At 39.9% G+C, this 17647-nt stretch overlaps 5 protein-coding genes and 1 non-coding gene across 10 annotated transcripts; 1 reads left to right on the top strand and 5 right to left on the bottom strand.

Annotated features, from left to right (window-relative positions):
- Positions 7 to 2233, bottom strand: LOC104745358 (wall-associated receptor kinase-like 21). Of its 3 annotated transcripts, XM_019239073.1 has the most exons (4): positions 1617 to 1815; positions 1374 to 1552; positions 1194 to 1238; positions 7 to 1108 (listed from the first exon to the last, which is right to left on the bottom strand). In XM_019239073.1, exons 1-4 carry the CDS (start codon positions 1715 to 1717, stop codon positions 9 to 11), a joined length of 1425 nt encoding a protein of 474 aa, XP_019094618.1. In that variant the 5' UTR covers positions 1718 to 1815; the 3' UTR covers positions 7 to 8. The 3 variants fall into 3 exon arrangements, with proteins under 3 accessions (XP_019094618.1, XP_019094616.1, XP_010464869.2); XM_019239071.1 differs by having other exon boundaries at positions 7 to 1105; positions 1374 to 2233; XM_010466567.2 differs by having other exon boundaries at positions 1374 to 2233.
- LOC104745368 lies at positions 2927 to 3767 on the bottom strand. The gene is made up of 3 exons (XM_010466579.2): positions 3522 to 3767; positions 3305 to 3429; positions 2927 to 3200 (listed from the first exon to the last, which is right to left on the bottom strand). The coding sequence occupies exons 1-3, from the start codon at positions 3683 to 3685 to the stop codon at positions 3127 to 3129; spliced, it is 363 nt and encodes a 120-aa protein (XP_010464881.1). The 5' UTR covers positions 3686 to 3767; the 3' UTR covers positions 2927 to 3126.
- Positions 4562 to 6965, bottom strand: LOC104745377 (scarecrow-like protein 4). The gene has a single exon (XM_010466591.2). The coding sequence runs from the start codon at positions 6707 to 6709 to the stop codon at positions 4934 to 4936; it is 1776 nt and encodes a 591-aa protein (XP_010464893.1). The 5' UTR covers positions 6710 to 6965; the 3' UTR covers positions 4562 to 4933.
- Positions 9888 to 10977, bottom strand: LOC104757642 (succinate dehydrogenase [ubiquinone] flavoprotein subunit 1, mitochondrial-like). The gene is made up of 4 exons (XM_019239077.1): positions 10778 to 10977; positions 10611 to 10680; positions 10399 to 10519; positions 9888 to 10297 (listed from the first exon to the last, which is right to left on the bottom strand). Exons 1-4 carry the CDS (start codon positions 10836 to 10838, stop codon positions 10157 to 10159), a joined length of 393 nt encoding a protein of 130 aa, XP_019094622.1. The 5' UTR covers positions 10839 to 10977; the 3' UTR covers positions 9888 to 10156.
- Positions 11578 to 17199, bottom strand: LOC104745387 (succinate dehydrogenase [ubiquinone] flavoprotein subunit 1, mitochondrial). 3 transcript variants are annotated; one of them, XM_010466602.2, is made up of 16 exons: positions 16942 to 17199; positions 16577 to 16744; positions 16388 to 16475; positions 16155 to 16301; positions 15920 to 16060; positions 15663 to 15748; positions 15492 to 15584; positions 15330 to 15393; positions 15086 to 15229; positions 14869 to 14970; positions 13001 to 13086; positions 12728 to 12902; positions 12468 to 12638; positions 12301 to 12370; positions 12089 to 12209; positions 11578 to 11987 (listed from the first exon to the last, which is right to left on the bottom strand). In XM_010466602.2, exons 1-16 carry the CDS (start codon positions 17047 to 17049, stop codon positions 11847 to 11849), a joined length of 1905 nt encoding a protein of 634 aa, XP_010464904.1. In that variant the 5' UTR covers positions 17050 to 17199; the 3' UTR covers positions 11578 to 11846. The 3 variants fall into 3 exon arrangements, with proteins under 3 accessions (XP_010464904.1, XP_010464913.1, XP_010464922.1); XM_010466611.2 differs by lacking the exons at positions 12301 to 12370; positions 12468 to 12638; positions 12728 to 12902; positions 13001 to 13086 and adding exons at positions 13907 to 13991; positions 14083 to 14152; positions 14250 to 14420; positions 14510 to 14684 and having other exon boundaries at positions 12089 to 12124; positions 14783 to 14970; XM_010466620.2 differs by lacking the exons at positions 12301 to 12370; positions 12468 to 12638; positions 12728 to 12902; positions 13001 to 13086 and adding exons at positions 14083 to 14152; positions 14250 to 14420; positions 14510 to 14684 and having other exon boundaries at positions 14783 to 14970.
- Positions 17499 to 17570, top strand: TRNAE-UUC. The gene has a single exon. It is a non-coding gene; the product is annotated as a tRNA-Glu (tRNA).

The raw sequence follows: 17647 nt of genomic DNA on the forward strand, positions 1-17647 counted from the left end.
AGCGACTTTCACACACTGGGAGATGATCTTGTCTCTTCATATCGGTTTTTGGACTTCCTTGACTCTGTACCAAAGTACATAAGCTTAATCCGTTGGAGATGTTCCGTAACTTCTATCATTGTAGGCCTCATGTTTCTATGAAAGGATAAGCAGCTAAACGCCAGTTCAGCTAAGTTGTGGATAGAGGCAAACATTTTCGGATCGTTGTCTGTTTTTAAGCAGGGATCGATGATATCTACCATACGCCCTCTTCCTATCCTGTCGATCGCAAGAGAGGCTAGATTCACTTCGGTGTAGGGACGAGTAAAGTCTATGACTTTAAAGCCTGATATGATTTCCACGAGAACAACTCCAAAGCTATACACATCGCTCTTGTCCGAGAGCTGAAAATCTTGGTGATACTGAGGGTCTAAGTATCCTGGAGTGCCTTGCGGAGCCGTGGAGATATGAGATGCTTCGAAATCGGTGGACATGCCGACCCTAGAGAGTCCGAAATCAGAGATCTTGGAGTTGAACTCGAAGTCGAGGAGGATGTTGCTAGATTTGATGTCCCGGTGGTAGATAGGTGGGTTTACAGAAGAGTGGAGATGTGCGATTGCGTTTGCGGTTTGAGACGCAATGGCGAGACGTAGCGGCCAAGAAAGCGGTGTTTGACCTCTCTCGTGTTGTAAATGCTGAGAAAGCGTTCCGTTTGGCATGAACTCATAGACTAGAAACGGTTCTCCATCGGCGATACAACAACCTAAGAGACGAACTAGGTTTGGATGGCTCACTGAGGAGAGAAGCTTAATCTCGTTCACGACTTGGTCAATACTCGTAGTGTCTTTACGTCTAAGACGTTTTATAGCGACCCATGAGCTATTAGGGAACTCGCCAGCGTAGACTGTTCCGTATGCTCCAGTTCCAAGCTTGTTCTTGTCAGAGAAACTATCAGTAGCTTTCTCAATCTCTTTGTACGTATAGAAAGGAACACTAGAGTTTCCAGCTAGCTCGCAAAGCAAGCGATTCGCGATTGAAGATGTTGTTGTCAATGACGCAGATCGCTTGTGTCGGAAGATATACGTAAACATCAAGACCGCCAGTACTAAAACTCCAACCAAAACCCCTACTATATATAAAAACATAAACACAAAACATTCAACTTTTTAAGACTTCACTAAACTGAACAATATGATTAGAAGAAGTTTACTTACCAGTACCAAAAACCACGAGCTTGTGTAGTCCTCTGTGTTTGGCAACTAAAATCATGAAAGATAATTTATCTTTATTCCGCGAATTTTGAAAAAGTCAATTCCACGTGTCTATGTATGATTGGTTACTTCCTGTCGGTAAAAAATTTGAAAAAAAAAAGAAAGTCAAAGACGGGAACGAACCTAATCGGCGACAACCACCAGGCACGGTGAAGGCTTCACCGGTAAATCCATCACGACAAGTGCAGCGATGACCGAATCCACCATCGGCGAGTTTGACATCCGTACAATCAGCGTTCTCCGAGCAGTTCGCGCTATTACAACTATTCTTAAGCCACCAATCAAGCTTGAGCCGACCCAAACTGAAGGAAATATCAGATTTAGTATTCTTGGAATCAGGCGTAATCGAAGAGAACCAATACTTACATCCACTTCGGTTCAAAACGTCTCCGATACTCATCACATCGACGGCGGCAGTTGTTGTCTTCGTCGTGACTCCGTCGAGACAAGTAACCGGAGATTTGCATCTGCTTATATTTAACCGATCTTCTATAAATTTACGGCGGATTAAACAATTATACGACTGTTCCTCCTTCTTGCATCCTTGGACGAGAATTATGTTCTGTAAATACGACGGAGCCATGTTTTCTCGGAAGAGTTGTTTTATTTTACTGATCTTGCGTTTGCAAACCGGCGGGACTGTGACGTAGATGTTGGAGTTGGTTACTTCCTGTACCGAGAATTCGCCGATTACCGCATCTCCGGTTATCTTGGAGCAGTTGAATCAGATCGGATAACCGTCGGAGAAACCGAACGGATAACGCAGCGAACCGGTTTGGCAATTAACCGAACCGGTGGTTTGTGTAGCGATGGCTATAGTGGTTAAGAAGAAGAGGAAGAGGAGATACGGTTGGCGAGTTTCTCCCATGGAGAATAAAAAAAGGAAGAAGAGAAGATTCTGATCGATTGTCCTAATAATGTAATCGTAATGTAATATCTTTTTATCATATTTATGTTTTGTTTGATTGTTTCGTTACCACCGGTTTGAGTTGACCTTTATCATCTGTTCAATGTTCAGACTTCAGACTAATCGTATCGACTACTAGACAGAGCTGTGATGATAAGGGGCAGTCTTGTCATTTTGATTCAACGTTCCCTAATCATTTACGTACTTATAGGTGATTGATTCCATCTAAACTGCAAAAGATATCATGGCACTAATTCACCTCCATCGATATTAAACACAGATTAATGTGTAAATGGAAATAAAAAGTCAATCCAAACTATTTATTGGTCTTTGAACTAAATTCCATTGGGTCATTGACTCCTCATTGAGAAACAAATGTTAGAACACTAAAGTCTTATTTTGCCGTAAAGATGATAAACTGATAACTTGTCTGACGAATGTGGACTCCCCCCCCCATTACTCTTTAAACTTGTAAAGACGTTACTATATTTGCATAATTTATACGTATACAAAAGCTATATGATCCAATTTAATCTGAAGTTAAATCAGGCCTAGAGTTCTTACTTAAAGATGAATTTACCAAAAGTTATATAGCTTTGTTCAAGTTGCTAATTTTAATTTGGTAGCTTCGTAACTCAAAATCTAAAAACAGTTTAATATTCATTGCTGACGTTTTCTAAGACAATGCTATCTGCTCATGGTCCAACTAAAAAAAAATATTGCACCGTAGATTTTTGTTCATCAATAAACAAATTTAACGTAGTCAAAAAGTTCAATAATCAACAAAAACTACTTATTCAACGAGTGTTACATAAGTGATAAGGATGACAAAAACAAACACGACAAAAAGTTGTACGTGTCAAAAAAACGCAGTCAAGGAAACGAAACTCTAGCCAGAGTGTACACAAAGTACAGAGCAAAACTCTGATTTATTAAAAGCAAAAGAACAGAAAACTAAATAATTCCTCTTCAGCAATGAGATTGTGTTTGGTTTCTTGCTTTCTCCTTCTCATTCGCTTCACTACCTTGAGTTTTGTCATAATCTTCAAAATCGAAAACACACACACACATAATTGTTAACATTCCAAGTGATATCTAAATTAAGAACTACTGTGCTTATTTATATAATAATCAAAAAATTGATTACCAGGGTGATTCTCATGGACCTCGTTATCCTTTTGAAGAGTTTGATTTCCTCCATAGGTTCCTCCAAACCCTTCTTCATCACACCTCGTCGCGTACCCTTCTCCAAACGAATGCGACATCACGTCACTGCTCCATCAAAGTAAAAAAAAAAAAAAAAAATTAGCATAATATCCAAATTAACGAATCACTATTATACATGACAGTGGAACGAGACTAACCCTGTTTTCTCGTTTGGATTTTCAGGCTTTTTATCCATCTTTTGCTGATCAGGAGCGGTGGCGAAACTAACTCGAGTGACTTTGCGGCCTAATCGAGATGGTGGCGAGAAGAAAGAGACGGTATTCGAGGGTAGTGATCGGATGGTCTTAAACGCGTTGATCATTTCTCAGCTTCTCGAGGTTTCTTGAGGCTTAAATTTATAGAGCAAGTAGTTTTTTATTCTTACGAGGAGACGATAAGTTTTAAGATCAAACCCTTACCAGTAGGTTACGATATTAAGTAGTGGGTTATGATTATTAAAAACTAAAGGTTAATTAAAGGCGAGTTAATCAAAATTAAACACGTCAGGATTAAAATGCTTAATTAAGCGTCCCTGTCTACCGACATGGTGTCTTGATCAGAGTTAGCCTCGTGGAGCTCTGGTGACAGATGGCGGAACAAAGCAAGGAGTTTGTCAGAACTGCGACATGTGTTGAGCGCTGCGTGGGGTTCAGATTTTCTATGACAAAACCTCTTTTACCAATTCGGGCCATCAAAAATCTTAAATGGGCCAAGTAAGTTGGGCCGGAACACGTCGGCCAGGACATCCAGAGGAAAGAGTGTGGGAACCACTTGACCGTTAAAGATGGTGGAGTGGATGACGTGTATGTGACGTACGTCACATCATTATATTGGCACACTCAACAAGAAAAAAAAGAAAGATTGATTGTACTGTGAGTGACACAGAGACTGACACTGAAAGACTCAAATAGAGCAAATGCGGGAACTTTGACATTTTATCTTTAACAACCAAGAAACAAAAGAAAGATAAGAAGTTGAAGTTTGCTTTATGGTGAAAAGAAAATGACACTTAGAAGTTAGCACACATAATTTGTATTCGTTATACCTTTGCACGTATTCACATATTCAGCTTAACAAGTTGTACTATATTCAGATACTTTTATACTACATTCAGATACTTTTATAGTTGTAGTCTTGTAGAGATAGAGATTCATATATCAAAACTAGATTTCATATCCCTTTGAAGCAAAATTACAAATGAAAGAGTAACTACAAACAAACATTATTGGCTTTCACCTTCCTAATCTTGCGAAATAGTAGTAGTTACATCTCAAACAGATGACCGGAACCAGTTTACTTATCTAAAGAGATATGAACAAGACTAAGAACAGCTTTCAACCACCTACTTCACAAATCCAAATATGTTAAAAAATAAACACACACATAAGGATTCAGAGAAATTCAAAACCTACCCCTGAAACAATTCAACATCAAACTAAAAACCAAAACACACTATAAAGCAAACCCATGACGTATATTAACAATTGAATATTTTTGGTGTCTAACCACAAAGTAATAACATTCTGAAACAAAACAATACTAAAAAAAATTCCGGATCGGTTCGGTTCGGTTATCGCCAAGAAGAAAGAGTAAGGAGAGGCAACTCATTCCAGGCCAAAGAGACGAAGCCTGGCTTAGACTCAACGATTGAATACAAACTACTGTAGTTGTAATTCCACAATAGAATCTTGGCTTGGCTCACTGCGTAATTACTCAGCTTAACCGATTCAAAACCGGCATTCTCCATTAATACCCGCCATTGCTCTTTCTCCTCCATTCTTTCTCTATGAATTCCGGTTTTCTCCGGTCCGATCAAACCCGAGATTCTCCGTCCGAACAGTACTCGCTCAACTCTCACTCTCTCCTCCGAATCACGCCCCAGGTTCGGTTCGAGGGACTCGAAAACCGCTGAATAAAATTGAATCGCGTTTTTCACCCGGTTAGCAAAACCGACCCGGTTTAAGCTCACCTCGTACTCACCGAGAGTGACGACCCTCGGGTTCAACGATTTGGCGAGCCGCAGCGCGGTGTCAACGATCGTCGGCGTCTCCTCGAGTAATTTATAGAGCTGAAGCATGAAATTAACGGCAAGCGCTTCATCCGGGTCGACCCGGAAACTTGACCCGTTTAGTAAATGTATGGGAGTGAGAATTGGGACGAACTCGAAATTCAGATCTAAAACCTTGGCGAAATCACGGAGGCGGTTCCCGGTGGCGATAAGCGACGGTTCAGGAGATTCACCGAGTGATGGAGCGGGTATACCGGAGACCCGGATTTGAGTGGGTTTACCAGAAGAACGAGTAGCTAGAGCTTGGAGAAGAGCAGGCCATTGGATACCTTGAACGATCCCAAAATCGACGATGTGAATCTTGTTTGAATCCTCCGTCGCTTCTAGGATCGCTTGATTCGCCGTCAAATGCGCGAATTTGGAGTAAGGACAAGCGTCGTTTAGGGTTTTGTAAGATAAGATGAAATCCTCCGTGGACGTAAACGAAGACGTCGTCGGAGATAGTCTGTTGGAGAGAGCTTCGGCGAAGTAAAACCCAACTCGCTCAGTGGGATCACCTAGCTCCGATACAGATTCACGGATCTGAACGAGAGCCTTTGAAGCTTCGTTTTGGTCAGAGTCTGAGATCCGAGCACAGTCGTAGATGGATTTGAGGAGAGGTGGTTCTAGGTCGAAGTCATCGTCTTCTTCGGAGTCGTTAGTCTCTGGATCTTCTGTGGCTGTTGTTGTTGTTGTTGTTGTTGTTGTCTCATGAGGAGGAAGCGGAGGAATCGATAATGGTGGTGAAGAAGGAGGCCACAGGGTCGGCGGAGGAAGTGGACTCGACGTCTCGATGACTCGGTTGTTTAGATCTGAACTGAGTCGACTCGGGTAAGTAGCGAATGGATCAGGACCGTAGATTGCGTAATCGGGATCATTATGCCACGTGTCGCAATCTGTAGTAGTAGTAGGCGCTGCGACGGAGTCTCCACCGGTAATAAGAGTCTCCATCCATTCGTCGGACTCAAACTCGGCGCCGTCGGTTCCACCGCCGAAATCAGAGAGTCTAAACCCACTTCCGGCGGTAGTAGCGTGGTGGTGGTCTAAGGAAGGAAAAGGGAAGGCAGGATCGTTGGAATCTCCGCCGGCGGTGACTTGAAAAGGGTCGGGAAAAGCAGAACCGAAGCCGAGGGAAGTGTTGTTGGGCCATGGGTTAAGAGACAAAGGGTTGATACCAAAAAGCTGATGGTCCTGATGATGTTGCTGTTGTTGTTGCTGCTCTTGTTGCTGCTTTTGTTTGATGACTTGTTGAGCGATAGCCATGAGATTGCCACTATCAGTAGTGCACATGTAAGCCATTCAATCCCCTCCCCTCCAGACCAGATCTAACTAAACCCACCTGGCCACTGCCACAACACTTGCAGATGAATAGATGATTCGCGTCACTGAGGAAACGAAGAAGACGATGACGGAGAGGAGAGAGAGAGAGAGAGAGAGAGACGGCGGGGGTCTTAAACTTTTGGATTTTTTAGAAGAGAGAGAGAGAGAAAGAAAGAGGTCAGCCCTAGAAAGTGGATCAACGTTTCATTAAAGTGACCGTCTGATGATGATATACTAAACTAGTAGTTGTATAAGATACGATATTTTGTAACGGTAATAATACACATTCCCTTTTTATTTTCGGTAGGCATAAGATATTGATTTCATGCATTTTGTTTGGTTTAGAATTTTAAATAATAGAAAATTACAAATAATTAGCTATATATATAATTCTATACAAGTAATAATTTGTATGTAATCTATATATTTGCTTACCTGATTTACAAAATTTATAAATAAAAGATAAATCATATGTGTGTCAAAATGCTGTTAAATTGATAATATAAAAAAAATGCTGTTAAATTCATTAGTTCGTTATGGTTTGCTTAAAAAGCTTTTGTAATACCTTCAACTTCATGTTAAATGATATTTACAAGTTAGTAAAAAAAGAATTACATATTTTTTTATAAAAAGAAACCACTAATGTTAAGCAGAGATATGTATGTACTATATAATAAAGTTCTCTTGTAGTAATTTGTGTTAGGTAAAAGAAGATGAAACTCGCTCAAATGCCCCGCTCTTTTCGGGGGACCCAACAACAGGTGGGGGTTCATCACCGTCGACGCTGATATCATCACACTGTTGTATTTGTATGTAGTAGAGTCTCTCTCTCTCTCTCTCTCTCTCTCTCTCTCTCTCATGTCATCACAACACAAACTGCTCTGACCCTGAGGTGGACTCACCTACCCCTCTCCATATAAATTCATTTAAATAGATTGAGATAGTAAGTAAATTATAAATGCTAATTACTTGTCTGTTATATATAATTTATTAAAACATTTTTATATCACGGATACACAATAATATTATAGACAACAACCCCGATGCAACCAAGAAAAATATCCTCAATATGTGTAATTTTTTTTTTTTTGTCATGAGAAAGGAGGAGATGATACTACAGTTTTGTTTTGAGGGTGACTGATGGGCCCATAGTTCAGCCCAATATATGTAGACACGGAAAAGGGATCTGCTGGTGGGCCCTTTTTTAACTGTTGTTGTTGGACCCATCCTGACCTTCCACAACGAGAAGCAGAGAGAGGCTACCTCTATTTTNTCTTTTTTTTTTTTTTTTTTTTTTTTTTTTATACAAAGCTTCCAAAAATGCAAAAAAAAAGAAGAAGACGTCAGTTTCTTTCTGTTGTTGGTTAAGTCTTTTTGTTTTTAGGAACAAACATTTGTTTACTCTGTTAAGTTTTTTAAAAGTGAATTGATAGAAAATACGTAGTGATGCATGTTGTTTAATCTCTCTCAGTCTCTCCTCGACTAATCAATCTATCTCTCTTTTTGGTTGCAACGTTGTCTTCGCGCCAAAAATGTCACTCCCTGCCTTCACTTTGGTGACCCACCACTTCTCACGTGCACATCTCTCTCTCTCTCTCTCTCTCTCTCTCTCTCTTTCTCTCTCTCTCTCTCTCTCAGTTCTTACACTGTGTCTTGCTTTTGGGTAAAAATCATTTTACTTACATATATAACTAGAATTAGGTTTTTTTTTACTCTAATGAGTTCTATATATGATTTCTTCCTTCCCCCTCAAGCGTAGGTTTTTTTTTTNTTTTTTTTTTTTTTTTTTTTTTTTTCTTTCATATACAAAAAGATCATAATCGTAAGTTCTGGTGACGGGTCAAAATAAAATTTGAAAAAGGTTTGTACTTGAAGATAAGGGTACGAAAAAGAAAGGTGTCTGAGTAAGTAAAAAAGTAAAAAACCCTACTTTGTTGACAAGGTTAGATGATGAAGATGATTAGACGATTTAATCACGACGCTTCTACATTTCTCTTTCATACGTTGCCTTTTAGGTAGTGCTACTTTTAGGCATTGCTAAGTCAGCCATCGTGTCGAAATGGATTTAAATAATTACAATTTGAAGATATGGAATTGTTAAGTCTGAAATGAACAGGTTAATAGATAACGTTGGTTGGTGAAGTCGAGTGGTTGGTTTAATTTGTTGTGGACCTTTCTAATTTTGTCATTGATTGGTTGTAATTAGGAAAAATAAACAAACACACACGCACGCGGATATATATGATAGTAATACTATATGGGCATTATGTTTTACGATTGTAGTATTCGAATTGTTGTGGGGCTCGTTTCTAAGCTTCGAGGTCGTAATGGGACATCATTTATGTCTGCAAATTGCATATGTGGAAGAGCACTTTTTCGTATACGCCATAAGCAAGTGGGACGACATTCAGAGAGAGAGAGAGAGAGAGAGAGAGAGAGAGAGAGAGAGAGAGAGAGAGAGAGAGAGAGAGAGAGAGAGAGAGAGAGAGAGAGAGAGAGAGAGAGAGAGAGAGAGAGAGAGAGAGAGAGAGAGAGAGAGAGAGAGAGAGAGAGAGAGAGAGAGAGAGAGAGAGAGAGAGAGAGAGAGAGAGAGAGAGAGAGAGAGAGAGAGAGAGAGAGAGAGAGAGAGAGAGAGAGAGAGAGAGAGAGAGAGAGAGAGAGAGAGAGAGAGAGAGAGAGAGAGAGAGAGAGAGAGAGAGAGAGAGAGAGAGAGAGAGAGAGAGAGAGAGAGAGAGAGAGAGAGAGAGAGAGAGAGAGAGAGAGAGAGAGAGAGAGAGAGAGAGAGAGAGAGAGAGAGAGAGAGAGAGAGAGAGAGAGAGAGAGAGAGAGAGAGAGAGAGAGAGAGAGAGAGGCATTATGATTGACTCACATTTTCTACTACAACACATTCTATCATCTAGCAACGACGATCTGGCCAATCTATAATCAATTAAAGCTGTTGACCAAAAGATGAAGAAACAACTTGTATGCTATATAGAGCTAGCCTAAAAATGTATTCTCTGATCCGGATTCACCTAAAAGAAACATCAAAAAGACCATAGTTTTGTTTTCACATGGACAAAATGGGACCTCGTGCTCTGACAGTTATTGATACCTAGCTATGATCATCTCAAAATAGCTTTATGATCGATACACAATTCAAACATAACTTTTTAGAAAATAAAACAAAGAACATCACCAAGGCTTAATAATAACAAGTAACAAAGAATGTAACAGTTTCAGGAACTAAACGTAGGTTCTTTATAAAATCAATTTATTTCATCGTTTCTGGTGCAAAAACGTAAAATCCAGTTCCAGAACACTCCTTTGTGTTCCATTAGCTCATAAATAGCAAACTCCTTTGTCTTCTTCTAATTCCCTTTTTCTTGGTTCCTGATTATTTTATTTCCGTCGACAGACAAAATATAAAAGCATGGCCTTGCTCAATCAATAGACACGAGCTTTAGGAGGGAAAGTGTCAATCTCATCGTCGAGAGTGTCCATGTGAACAGGCCTATAATCCAATCTCACTTTCTCATCTTCCCAATATCCCAACGTATGCTTCATCCATTCTCCATCCTCTCTTTTCTGCAATACATTTATCACGTTAATACTATATTATGGTTTTATCATCATCATTACGGGATGATTAATCAATCAATGTGAAAATGCAGAGGAAGGAATCAAACCGTGAAATCTTCCCGGGCATGTGCTCCTCTGCTTTCCTTTCTTGCTTCCGCTGAATGCATTGTTATGGATGCGTTTATCAAGAGGTTCTCCAGTTCCAATGTCTCTATCAAATCAGAGTTCCTGCATTCGTTCATAGTTTCCAGAATGAACAAAGAGTTTTTTAAAATTCCTTTTTATAATAATCAATCCCATGTAAAGTCTGTCTTTTTACCATATCAAGCTCCGATCTTTCACCTGGACGTCCCCAAAACTTTCCCACGCCTTGTCGATCAACTGACAACCTGTGAGTATTCATGGGAAAATATGGTAAGAAAATGGCGTACAGTTGCAGGTGAGAGCTTTGCATGAATGTAGAACAAGGTTAGATATTTTTTTTACCTTCTTCCAATGTTTCTTGTGTGCGGAAGACAGCTGCGTTGTTCTGCATAATTCTCTGCATGTTCAATCTAATAGTTGAAGTAGGAAGCGAACCGTTTGAGTTTCTCAACCTGTCCAGCCATGCAATAGTCTTCTCACCCGCGTCCTTCTCAAGAGGTCTCTGTTTCTCCCCTGCACCAATCGCATAAAGGAAAATAACATCAGTCGAGAATTATCTTTTCTATAATNAGAGAGAGAGAGAGAGAGAGAGAGAGAGAGAGAGAGAGAGAGAGAGAGAGAGAGAGAGAGAGAGAGAGAGAGAGAGAGAGAGAGAGAGAGAGAGAGAGAGAGAGAGAGAGAGAGAGAGAGAGAGAGAGAGAGAGAGAGAGAGAGAGAGAGAGAGAGAGAGAGAGAGAGAGAGAGAGAGAGAGAGAGAGAGAGAGAGAGAGAGAGAGAGAGAGAGAGAGAGAGAGAGAGAGAGAGAGAGAGAGAGAGAGAGAGAGAGAGAGAGAGAGGCATTATGATTGACTCACATTTTCTACTACAACACATTCTATCATCTAGCAACGACGATCTGGCCAATCTATAATCAATTAAAGCTGTTGACCAAAAGATGAAGAAACAACTTGTATGCTATATAGAGCTAGCCTAAAAATGTATTCTCTGATCCGGATTCACCTAAAAGAAACATCAAAAAGACCATAGTTTTGTTTTCACATGGACAAAATGGGACCTCGTGCTCTGACAGTTATTGATACCTAGCTATGATCATCTCAAAATAGCTTTATGATCGATACACAATTCAAACATAACTTTTTAGAAAATAAAACAAAGAACATCACCAAGGCTTAATAATAACAAGTAACAAAGAATGTAACAGTTTCAGGAACTAAACGTAGGTTCTTTATAAAATCAATTTATTTCATCGTTTCTGGTGCAAAAACGTAAAATCCAGTTCCAGAACACTCCTTTGTGTTCCATTAGCTCATAAATAGCAAACTCCTTTGTCTTCTTCTAATTCCCTTTTTCTTGGTTCCTGATTATTTTATTTCCGTCGACAGACAAAATATAAAAGCATGGCCTTGCTCAATCAATAGACACGAGCTTTAGGAGGGAAAGTGTCAATCTCATCGTCGAGAGTGTCCATGTGAACAGGCCTATAATCCAATCTCACTTTCTCATCTTCCCAATATCCCAACGTATGCTTCATCCATTCTCCATCCTCTCTTTTCTGCAATACATTTATCACGTTAATACTATATTATGGTTTTATCATCATCATTACGGGATGATTAATCAATCAATGTGAAAATGCAGAGGAAGGAATCAAACCGTGAAATCTTCCCGGGCATGTGCTCCTCTGCTTTCCTTTCTTGCTTCCGCTGAATGCATTGTTATGGATGCGTTTATCAAGAGGTTCTCCAGTTCCAATGTCTCTATCAAATCAGAGTTCCTGCATTCGTTCATAGTTTCCAGAATGAACAAAGAGTTTTTTAAAATTCCTTTTTATAATAATCAATCCCATGTAAAGTCTGTCTTTTTACCATATCAAGCTCCGATCTTTCACCTGGACGTCCCCAAAACTTTCCCACGCCTTGTCGATCAACTGACAACCTGTGAGTATTCATGGGAAAATATGGTAAGAAAATGGCGTACAGTTGCAGGTGAGAGCTTTGCATGAATGTAGAACAAGGTTAGATATTTTTTTTACCTTCTTCCAATGTTTCTTGTGTGCGGAAGACAGCTGCGTTGTTCTGCATAATTCTCTGCATGTTCAATCTAATAGTTGAAGTAGGAAGCGAACCGTTTGAGTTTCTCAACCTGTCCAGCCATGCAATAGTCTTCTCACCCGCGTCCTTCTCAAGAGGTCTCTGTTTCTCCCCTGCACCAATCGCATAAAGGAAAATAACATCAGTCGAGAATTATCTTTTCTATAATAATAGCAATCTCGAGATCCTCAAAAAGACTAACCTGGCTTGCTTATCTCTGCAACTCTATTTGCACAGGCACGACCAAACACGACGATGTCGAGCAGTGAATTTGCACCAAGCCTGTTGGCACCATGAACAGATGCACAAGCTGCCTCTCCAGCAGCCATTAGCCCAGGAATCACTGCATCAGGATCATCACCTTTGATGGTAACTACCTGCATAATTAAAAGAATTGTTTTAACTGATAGGCTCCTAATGCTTTACTACACCAACAGTTCAGTGAAGTTTCTCTTAAGAAGTTTTCTATTCTTACCTCGCCATGGTAATTTGTCGGGATACCACCCATGTTATAATGAACCGTTGGTAAGACGGGAATTGGCTCTTTGGTAACATCAACACCAGCAAAANAAAGATGAAGAAACAACTTGTATGCTATATAGAGCTAGCCTAAAAATGTATTCTCTGATCCGGATTCACCTAAAAGAAACATCAAAAAGACCATAGTTTTGTTTTCACATGGACAAAATGGGACCTCGTGCTCTGACAGTTATTGATACCTAGCTATGATCATCTCAAAATAGCTTTATGATCGATACACAATTCAAACATAACTTTTTAGAAAATAAAACAAAGAACATCACCAAGGCTTAATAATAACAAGTAACAAAGAATGTAACAGTTTCAGGAACTAAACGTAGGTTCTTTATAAAATCAATTTATTTCATCGTTTCTGGTGCAAAAACGTAAAATCCAGTTCCAGAACACTCCTTTGTGTTCCATTAGCTCATAAATAGCAAACTCCTTTGTCTTCTTCTAATTCCCTTTTTCTTGGTTCCTGATTATTTTATTTCCGTCGACAGACAAAATATAAAAGCATGGCCTTGCTCAATCAATAGACACGAGCTTTAGGAGGGAAAGTGTCAATCTCATCGTCGAGAGTGTCCATGTGAACAGGCCTATAATCCAATCTCACTTTCTCATCTTCCCAATATCCCAACGTATGCTTCATCCATTCTCCATCCTCTCTTTTCTGCAATACATTTATCACGTTAATACTATATTATGGTTTTATCATCATCATTACGGGATGATTAATCAATCAATGTGAAAATNCCCCATATATACCAGTTGGATGGAATTGAACAAACTCCAAGTCCTGCATAAATTTATTAGACAATAAGATTATTAGTACATACAAATAACAGAACAATACTNTTTCCTTTCTTGCTTCCGCTGAATGCATTGTTATGGATGCGTTTATCAAGAGGTTCTCCAGTTCCAATGTCTCTATCAAATCAGAGTTCCTGCATTCGTTCATAGTTTCCAGAATGAACAAAGAGTTTTTTAAAATTCCTTTTTATAATAATCAATCCCATGTAAAGTCTGTCTTTTTACCATATCAAGCTCCGATCTTTCACCTGGACGTCCCCAAAACTTTCCCACGCCTTGTCGATCAACTGACAACCTGTGAGTATTCATGGGAAAATATGGTAAGAAAATGGCGTACAGTTGCAGGTGAGAGCTTTGCATGAATGTAGAACAAGGTTAGATATTTTTTTTACCTTCTTCCAATGTTTCTTGTGTGCGGAAGACAGCTGCGTTGTTCTGCATAATTCTCTGCATGTTCAATCTAATAGTTGAAGTAGGAAGCGAACCGTTTGAGTTTCTCAACCTGTCCAGCCATGCAATAGTCTTCTCACCCGCGTCCTTCTCAAGAGGTCTCTGTTTCTCCCCTGCACCAATCGCATAAAGGAAAATAACATCAGTCGAGAATTATCTTTTCTATAATAATAGCAATCTCGAGATCCTCAAAAAGACTAACCTGGCTTGCTTATCTCTGCAACTCTATTTGCACAGGCACGACCAAACACGACGATGTCGAGCAGTGAATTTGCACCAAGCCTGTTGGCACCATGAACAGATGCACAAGCTGCCTCTCCAGCAGCCATTAGCCCAGGAATCACTGCATCAGGATCATCACCTTTGATGGTAACTACCTGCATAATTAAAAGAATTGTTTTAACTGATAGGCTCCTAATGCTTTACTACACCAACAGTTCAGTGAAGTTTCTCTTAAGAAGTTTTCTATTCTTACCTCGCCATGGTAATTTGTCGGGATACCACCCATGTTATAATGAACCGTTGGTAAGACGGGAATTGGCTCTTTGGTAACATCAACACCAGCAAAAATGGCAGCGGTCTCAGAGATTCCAGGAAGCCTTTCTTTTAGAACTTCTGGAGGAAGATGATTCAAATGCAGATAGATATGATCCTTATGCGGTCCTGGAAGATATCAGCAGAAGTTGTCCAGAGTGAGAATCAAACTAGACGGACCACAGAGTGAAAGCATGGAGTTCGCTCCGAAAAAGAAAAAAAAGTAGTTTTCAGTGGAACATACCTACACCACGACCTTCCCTGATTTCCATAGTCATGGACCTGGAGACAACATCTCTTGATGCAAGATCCTTGGCTGTAGGAGCATATCGTTCCATAAAACGTTCACCTTCACTGTTTCTCAGGATACCACCTTCACCTCGAGATCCTGCAATCGTATATAGTGCAAGCACCAAAGATGTAATTGTTAAAAACATTAAATCTTATGTTTGCAGACAAATTCGAGTATGTGAAGAAGAGATACTAACCTTCAGTGATGAGACATCCGGCCCCATATATACCAGTTGGATGGAATTGAACAAACTCCAAGTCCTGCATAAATTTATTAGACAATAAGATTATTAGTACATACAAATAACAGAACAATACTTCGTACACCATTTTTAATCAAAGCGAAACAGGTGAGAAACCTGGAGTGGAAGACCGGCCCGTGCAACCATGGCATTTCCATCTCCTGTGCAAGTATGTGCTGAGGTTGCAGAGAAGTACGCTCTGCCGTACCCCTGGAAAAACAGCAGCCATCAGGTGAGTATGTTTTCACTATTGGAAAACCTTGTTTCATATAAAAACAACTAGCTCACCCCAGTGGCCAAAATTGTTTGTGCAGAACGGAAACGATGCAATGTTCCATCTTCCATGTTTAGTGCAATTACACCCTGGCAACTGCCTGCATATTAGATAGAAATATGTTGCATTAACTACAGCGTTAGTAGCCCTTAAGTCCAAAATTGATCAATAAGAGCTATCAAACCAACTCATAAAATCATTACTAGACATCCCCCCAACACCAAATAGGCAAATACTAACAGTGAAAGGAGAAAAACTAACATAGACTTACCATCACTAGCCATGAGCAAATCCAAGGCAAAGTATTCAACAAAGAACTGGGTGTTATGCTTCATGGCTTGTCCATAGAGAGTATGCAACAGAGCATGCCCAGTCCGATCCGCAGCACAAGCACAACGATAGGCCTGACCACCTGATGGTAGAATAATAAGAAAGCCAAACATGAGAAATCTACTAAAACAAAGTAAATAAGAGCACCAACACTAGAAAAGGATCAGACAAATCACCTTTTCCAAAATCAAGACTCTGACCACCAAATGCACGCTGGTAAATTTTCCCCTCTTCAGTACGAGAAAACGGCAGACCATAATTCTCAAGTTCAATAACTGCTTTTGGTGCCTCTCTACACATATACTGGATAGCATCTTGATCACCTACACAAAAGAAAAAATAAACTCAGTAATTGCACTAAACAAGTGAACGAGCAAAATCAATTCACTAAAACAAAGAAGAAAATTACCTAGCCAGTCACTTCCTTTGACAGTGTCATACATGTGCCATCTCCAGTCATCTTCAGACATATTTCCCAGTGCAGCATTAATACCACCCTTCACAACAGTTTTCCCAAATCATAAACTCAATCTCAAAGAAACCAAACTCCATTTAAAATCGAATCATACACAGAGGATCGTAAAAAAAAAAACAATACCTGAGCAGCGACAGTATGTGACCTGGTGGGGAATAGCTTAGTAATGCAAGCGGTGTTAAAGCCATGCTCCGATAACCCAATCGCCGCCCTAAGTCCAGCACCACCAGCTCCCACAACAACCGCATCGTAGGTGTGATCCACTATCGTGTAAGATGATTTCGTATCGGTCTGCTCAATCGGTAACACAAATAAACAAACAACAAAGCGAAACAGATCAAAATCAACGGAAGGGAAATTTTAGCCTCCGATTCTCAGAATTTGAACGCATTTTAATTTTAATGGCGGACGAAACTATGAATCATGAATTACATAAGATCGAATAGGAAAATCGAAATAAACGGAAGGAGAAGGGAGAGAGATCGTACAGAACCGGTGGAGAAGAATCTGGAAAAGCGAGATCCAGAGACGCCATCAAAGAGTGAAGAGGTCTTTGAAGAAGGAGCTCGAAAGCTACGAGAGACGCAGCGCCACATCTTCGTTTGTTGTTTGATTCCACAAGCGAATCAGTTTCTTCGATGCAAAGCCGTAAGAAGAAATGAGAGAATACGAATTAGTAGTTTGTTGTTTTGGGCGTAGAAGAGGGGAGGTTCCCTTAAAGAGGAGGACGCGAGCGGAGTGAGAGATAGCCACCGAGGCGCTTAAAATAAGAAAAATGTAAAACGATGATGACTTCTCTTAAAATTCCCTTTCTACCCTTATTCTCACACGGTAATTACGGTTTACCCGGTTACTTTACTAACTTAACCCCCCAAAGATTAGGCTTTAGGCTCTTCTTGTGATAGTCAAATTGTCAATAATACCCTCATAATACTTTTGGTGCCCCATTTATTCTTGTCGGCGTCTCGTGTTCAGTTTTTGGACCATTAAATCAAAGAAAACAACAAGTATCAAGTAAGTTTTAGTATAACACTATAACATCAAATCCGATGTCGTCCAGCGGTTAGGATATCTGGCTTTCACCCAGGAGACCCGGGTTCGATTCCCGGCATCGGAGCTTTTTTTTTAATTTATTTGGTTTTTTATACATTGTTGTGTTTATAATAATCACTGTTAAAGCACAAATCAACACAT

The sequence above is a fragment of the Camelina sativa genome, chromosome 2 (assembly GCF_000633955.1).
Source record: "Camelina sativa cultivar DH55 chromosome 2, Cs, whole genome shotgun sequence".
Lineage (NCBI taxonomy): Eukaryota > Viridiplantae > Streptophyta > Magnoliopsida > Brassicales > Brassicaceae > Camelina > Camelina sativa.

Bases quoted from the DNA above. Each gene is read 5' to 3' on its own strand.
- LOC104757642 (XM_019239077.1), bottom strand. From the start codon at position 10,838: ATGCAGAGAATTATGCAGAACAACGCAGCTGTCTTCCGCACACAAGAA. The intron at 10,681-10,777 runs GTAAAAAAAATA...GAATACTCACAG, and splicing joins ACAAGAAACATTGGAAGAAG to GTTGTCAGTTGATCGACAAG. The intron at 10,520-10,610 runs GTAAAAAGACAG...GAACGAATGCAG, and splicing joins AAAGATCGGAGCTTGATATG to GAACTCTGATTTGATAGAGA.
- LOC104745377 (XM_010466591.2), bottom strand. From the start codon at position 6,709: ATGGCTTACATGTGCACTACTGATAGTGGCAATCTCATGGCTATCGCT.
- LOC104745368 (XM_010466579.2), bottom strand. From the start codon at position 3,685: ATGATCAACGCGTTTAAGACCATCCGATCACTACCCTCGAATACCGTC. The intron at 3,430-3,521 runs GTTAGTCTCGTT...TTGATGGAGCAG, and splicing joins AATCCAAACGAGAAAACAGG to TGACGTGATGTCGCATTCGT. The intron at 3,201-3,304 runs GTAATCAATTTT...TCGATTTTGAAG, and splicing joins GGTCCATGAGAATCACCCTG to ATTATGACAAAACTCAAGGT.
- LOC104745358 (XM_010466567.2), bottom strand. From the start codon at position 1,833: ATGGCTCCGTCGTATTTACAGAACATAATTCTCGTCCAAGGATGCAAG. The intron at 1,239-1,373 runs GTTCGTTCCCGT...TCATGATTTTAG, and splicing joins TGGTGGTTGTCGCCGATTAG to TTGCCAAACACAGAGGACTA. The intron at 1,109-1,193 runs GTAAGTAAACTT...TTTTATATATAG, and splicing joins GCTCGTGGTTTTTGGTACTG to TAGGGGTTTTGGTTGGAGTT.
- LOC104745387 (XM_010466602.2), bottom strand. From the start codon at position 17,049: ATGTGGCGCTGCGTCTCTCGTAGCTTTCGAGCTCCTTCTTCAAAGACC. The intron at 15,394-15,491 runs GTTTCTCACCTG...AAATTTATGCAG, and splicing joins GGGCCGGTCTTCCACTCCAG to GACTTGGAGTTTGTTCAATT. The intron at 15,230-15,329 runs GTTAGTATCTCT...ATACGATTGCAG, and splicing joins CGGATGTCTCATCACTGAAG to GATCTCGAGGTGAAGGTGGT.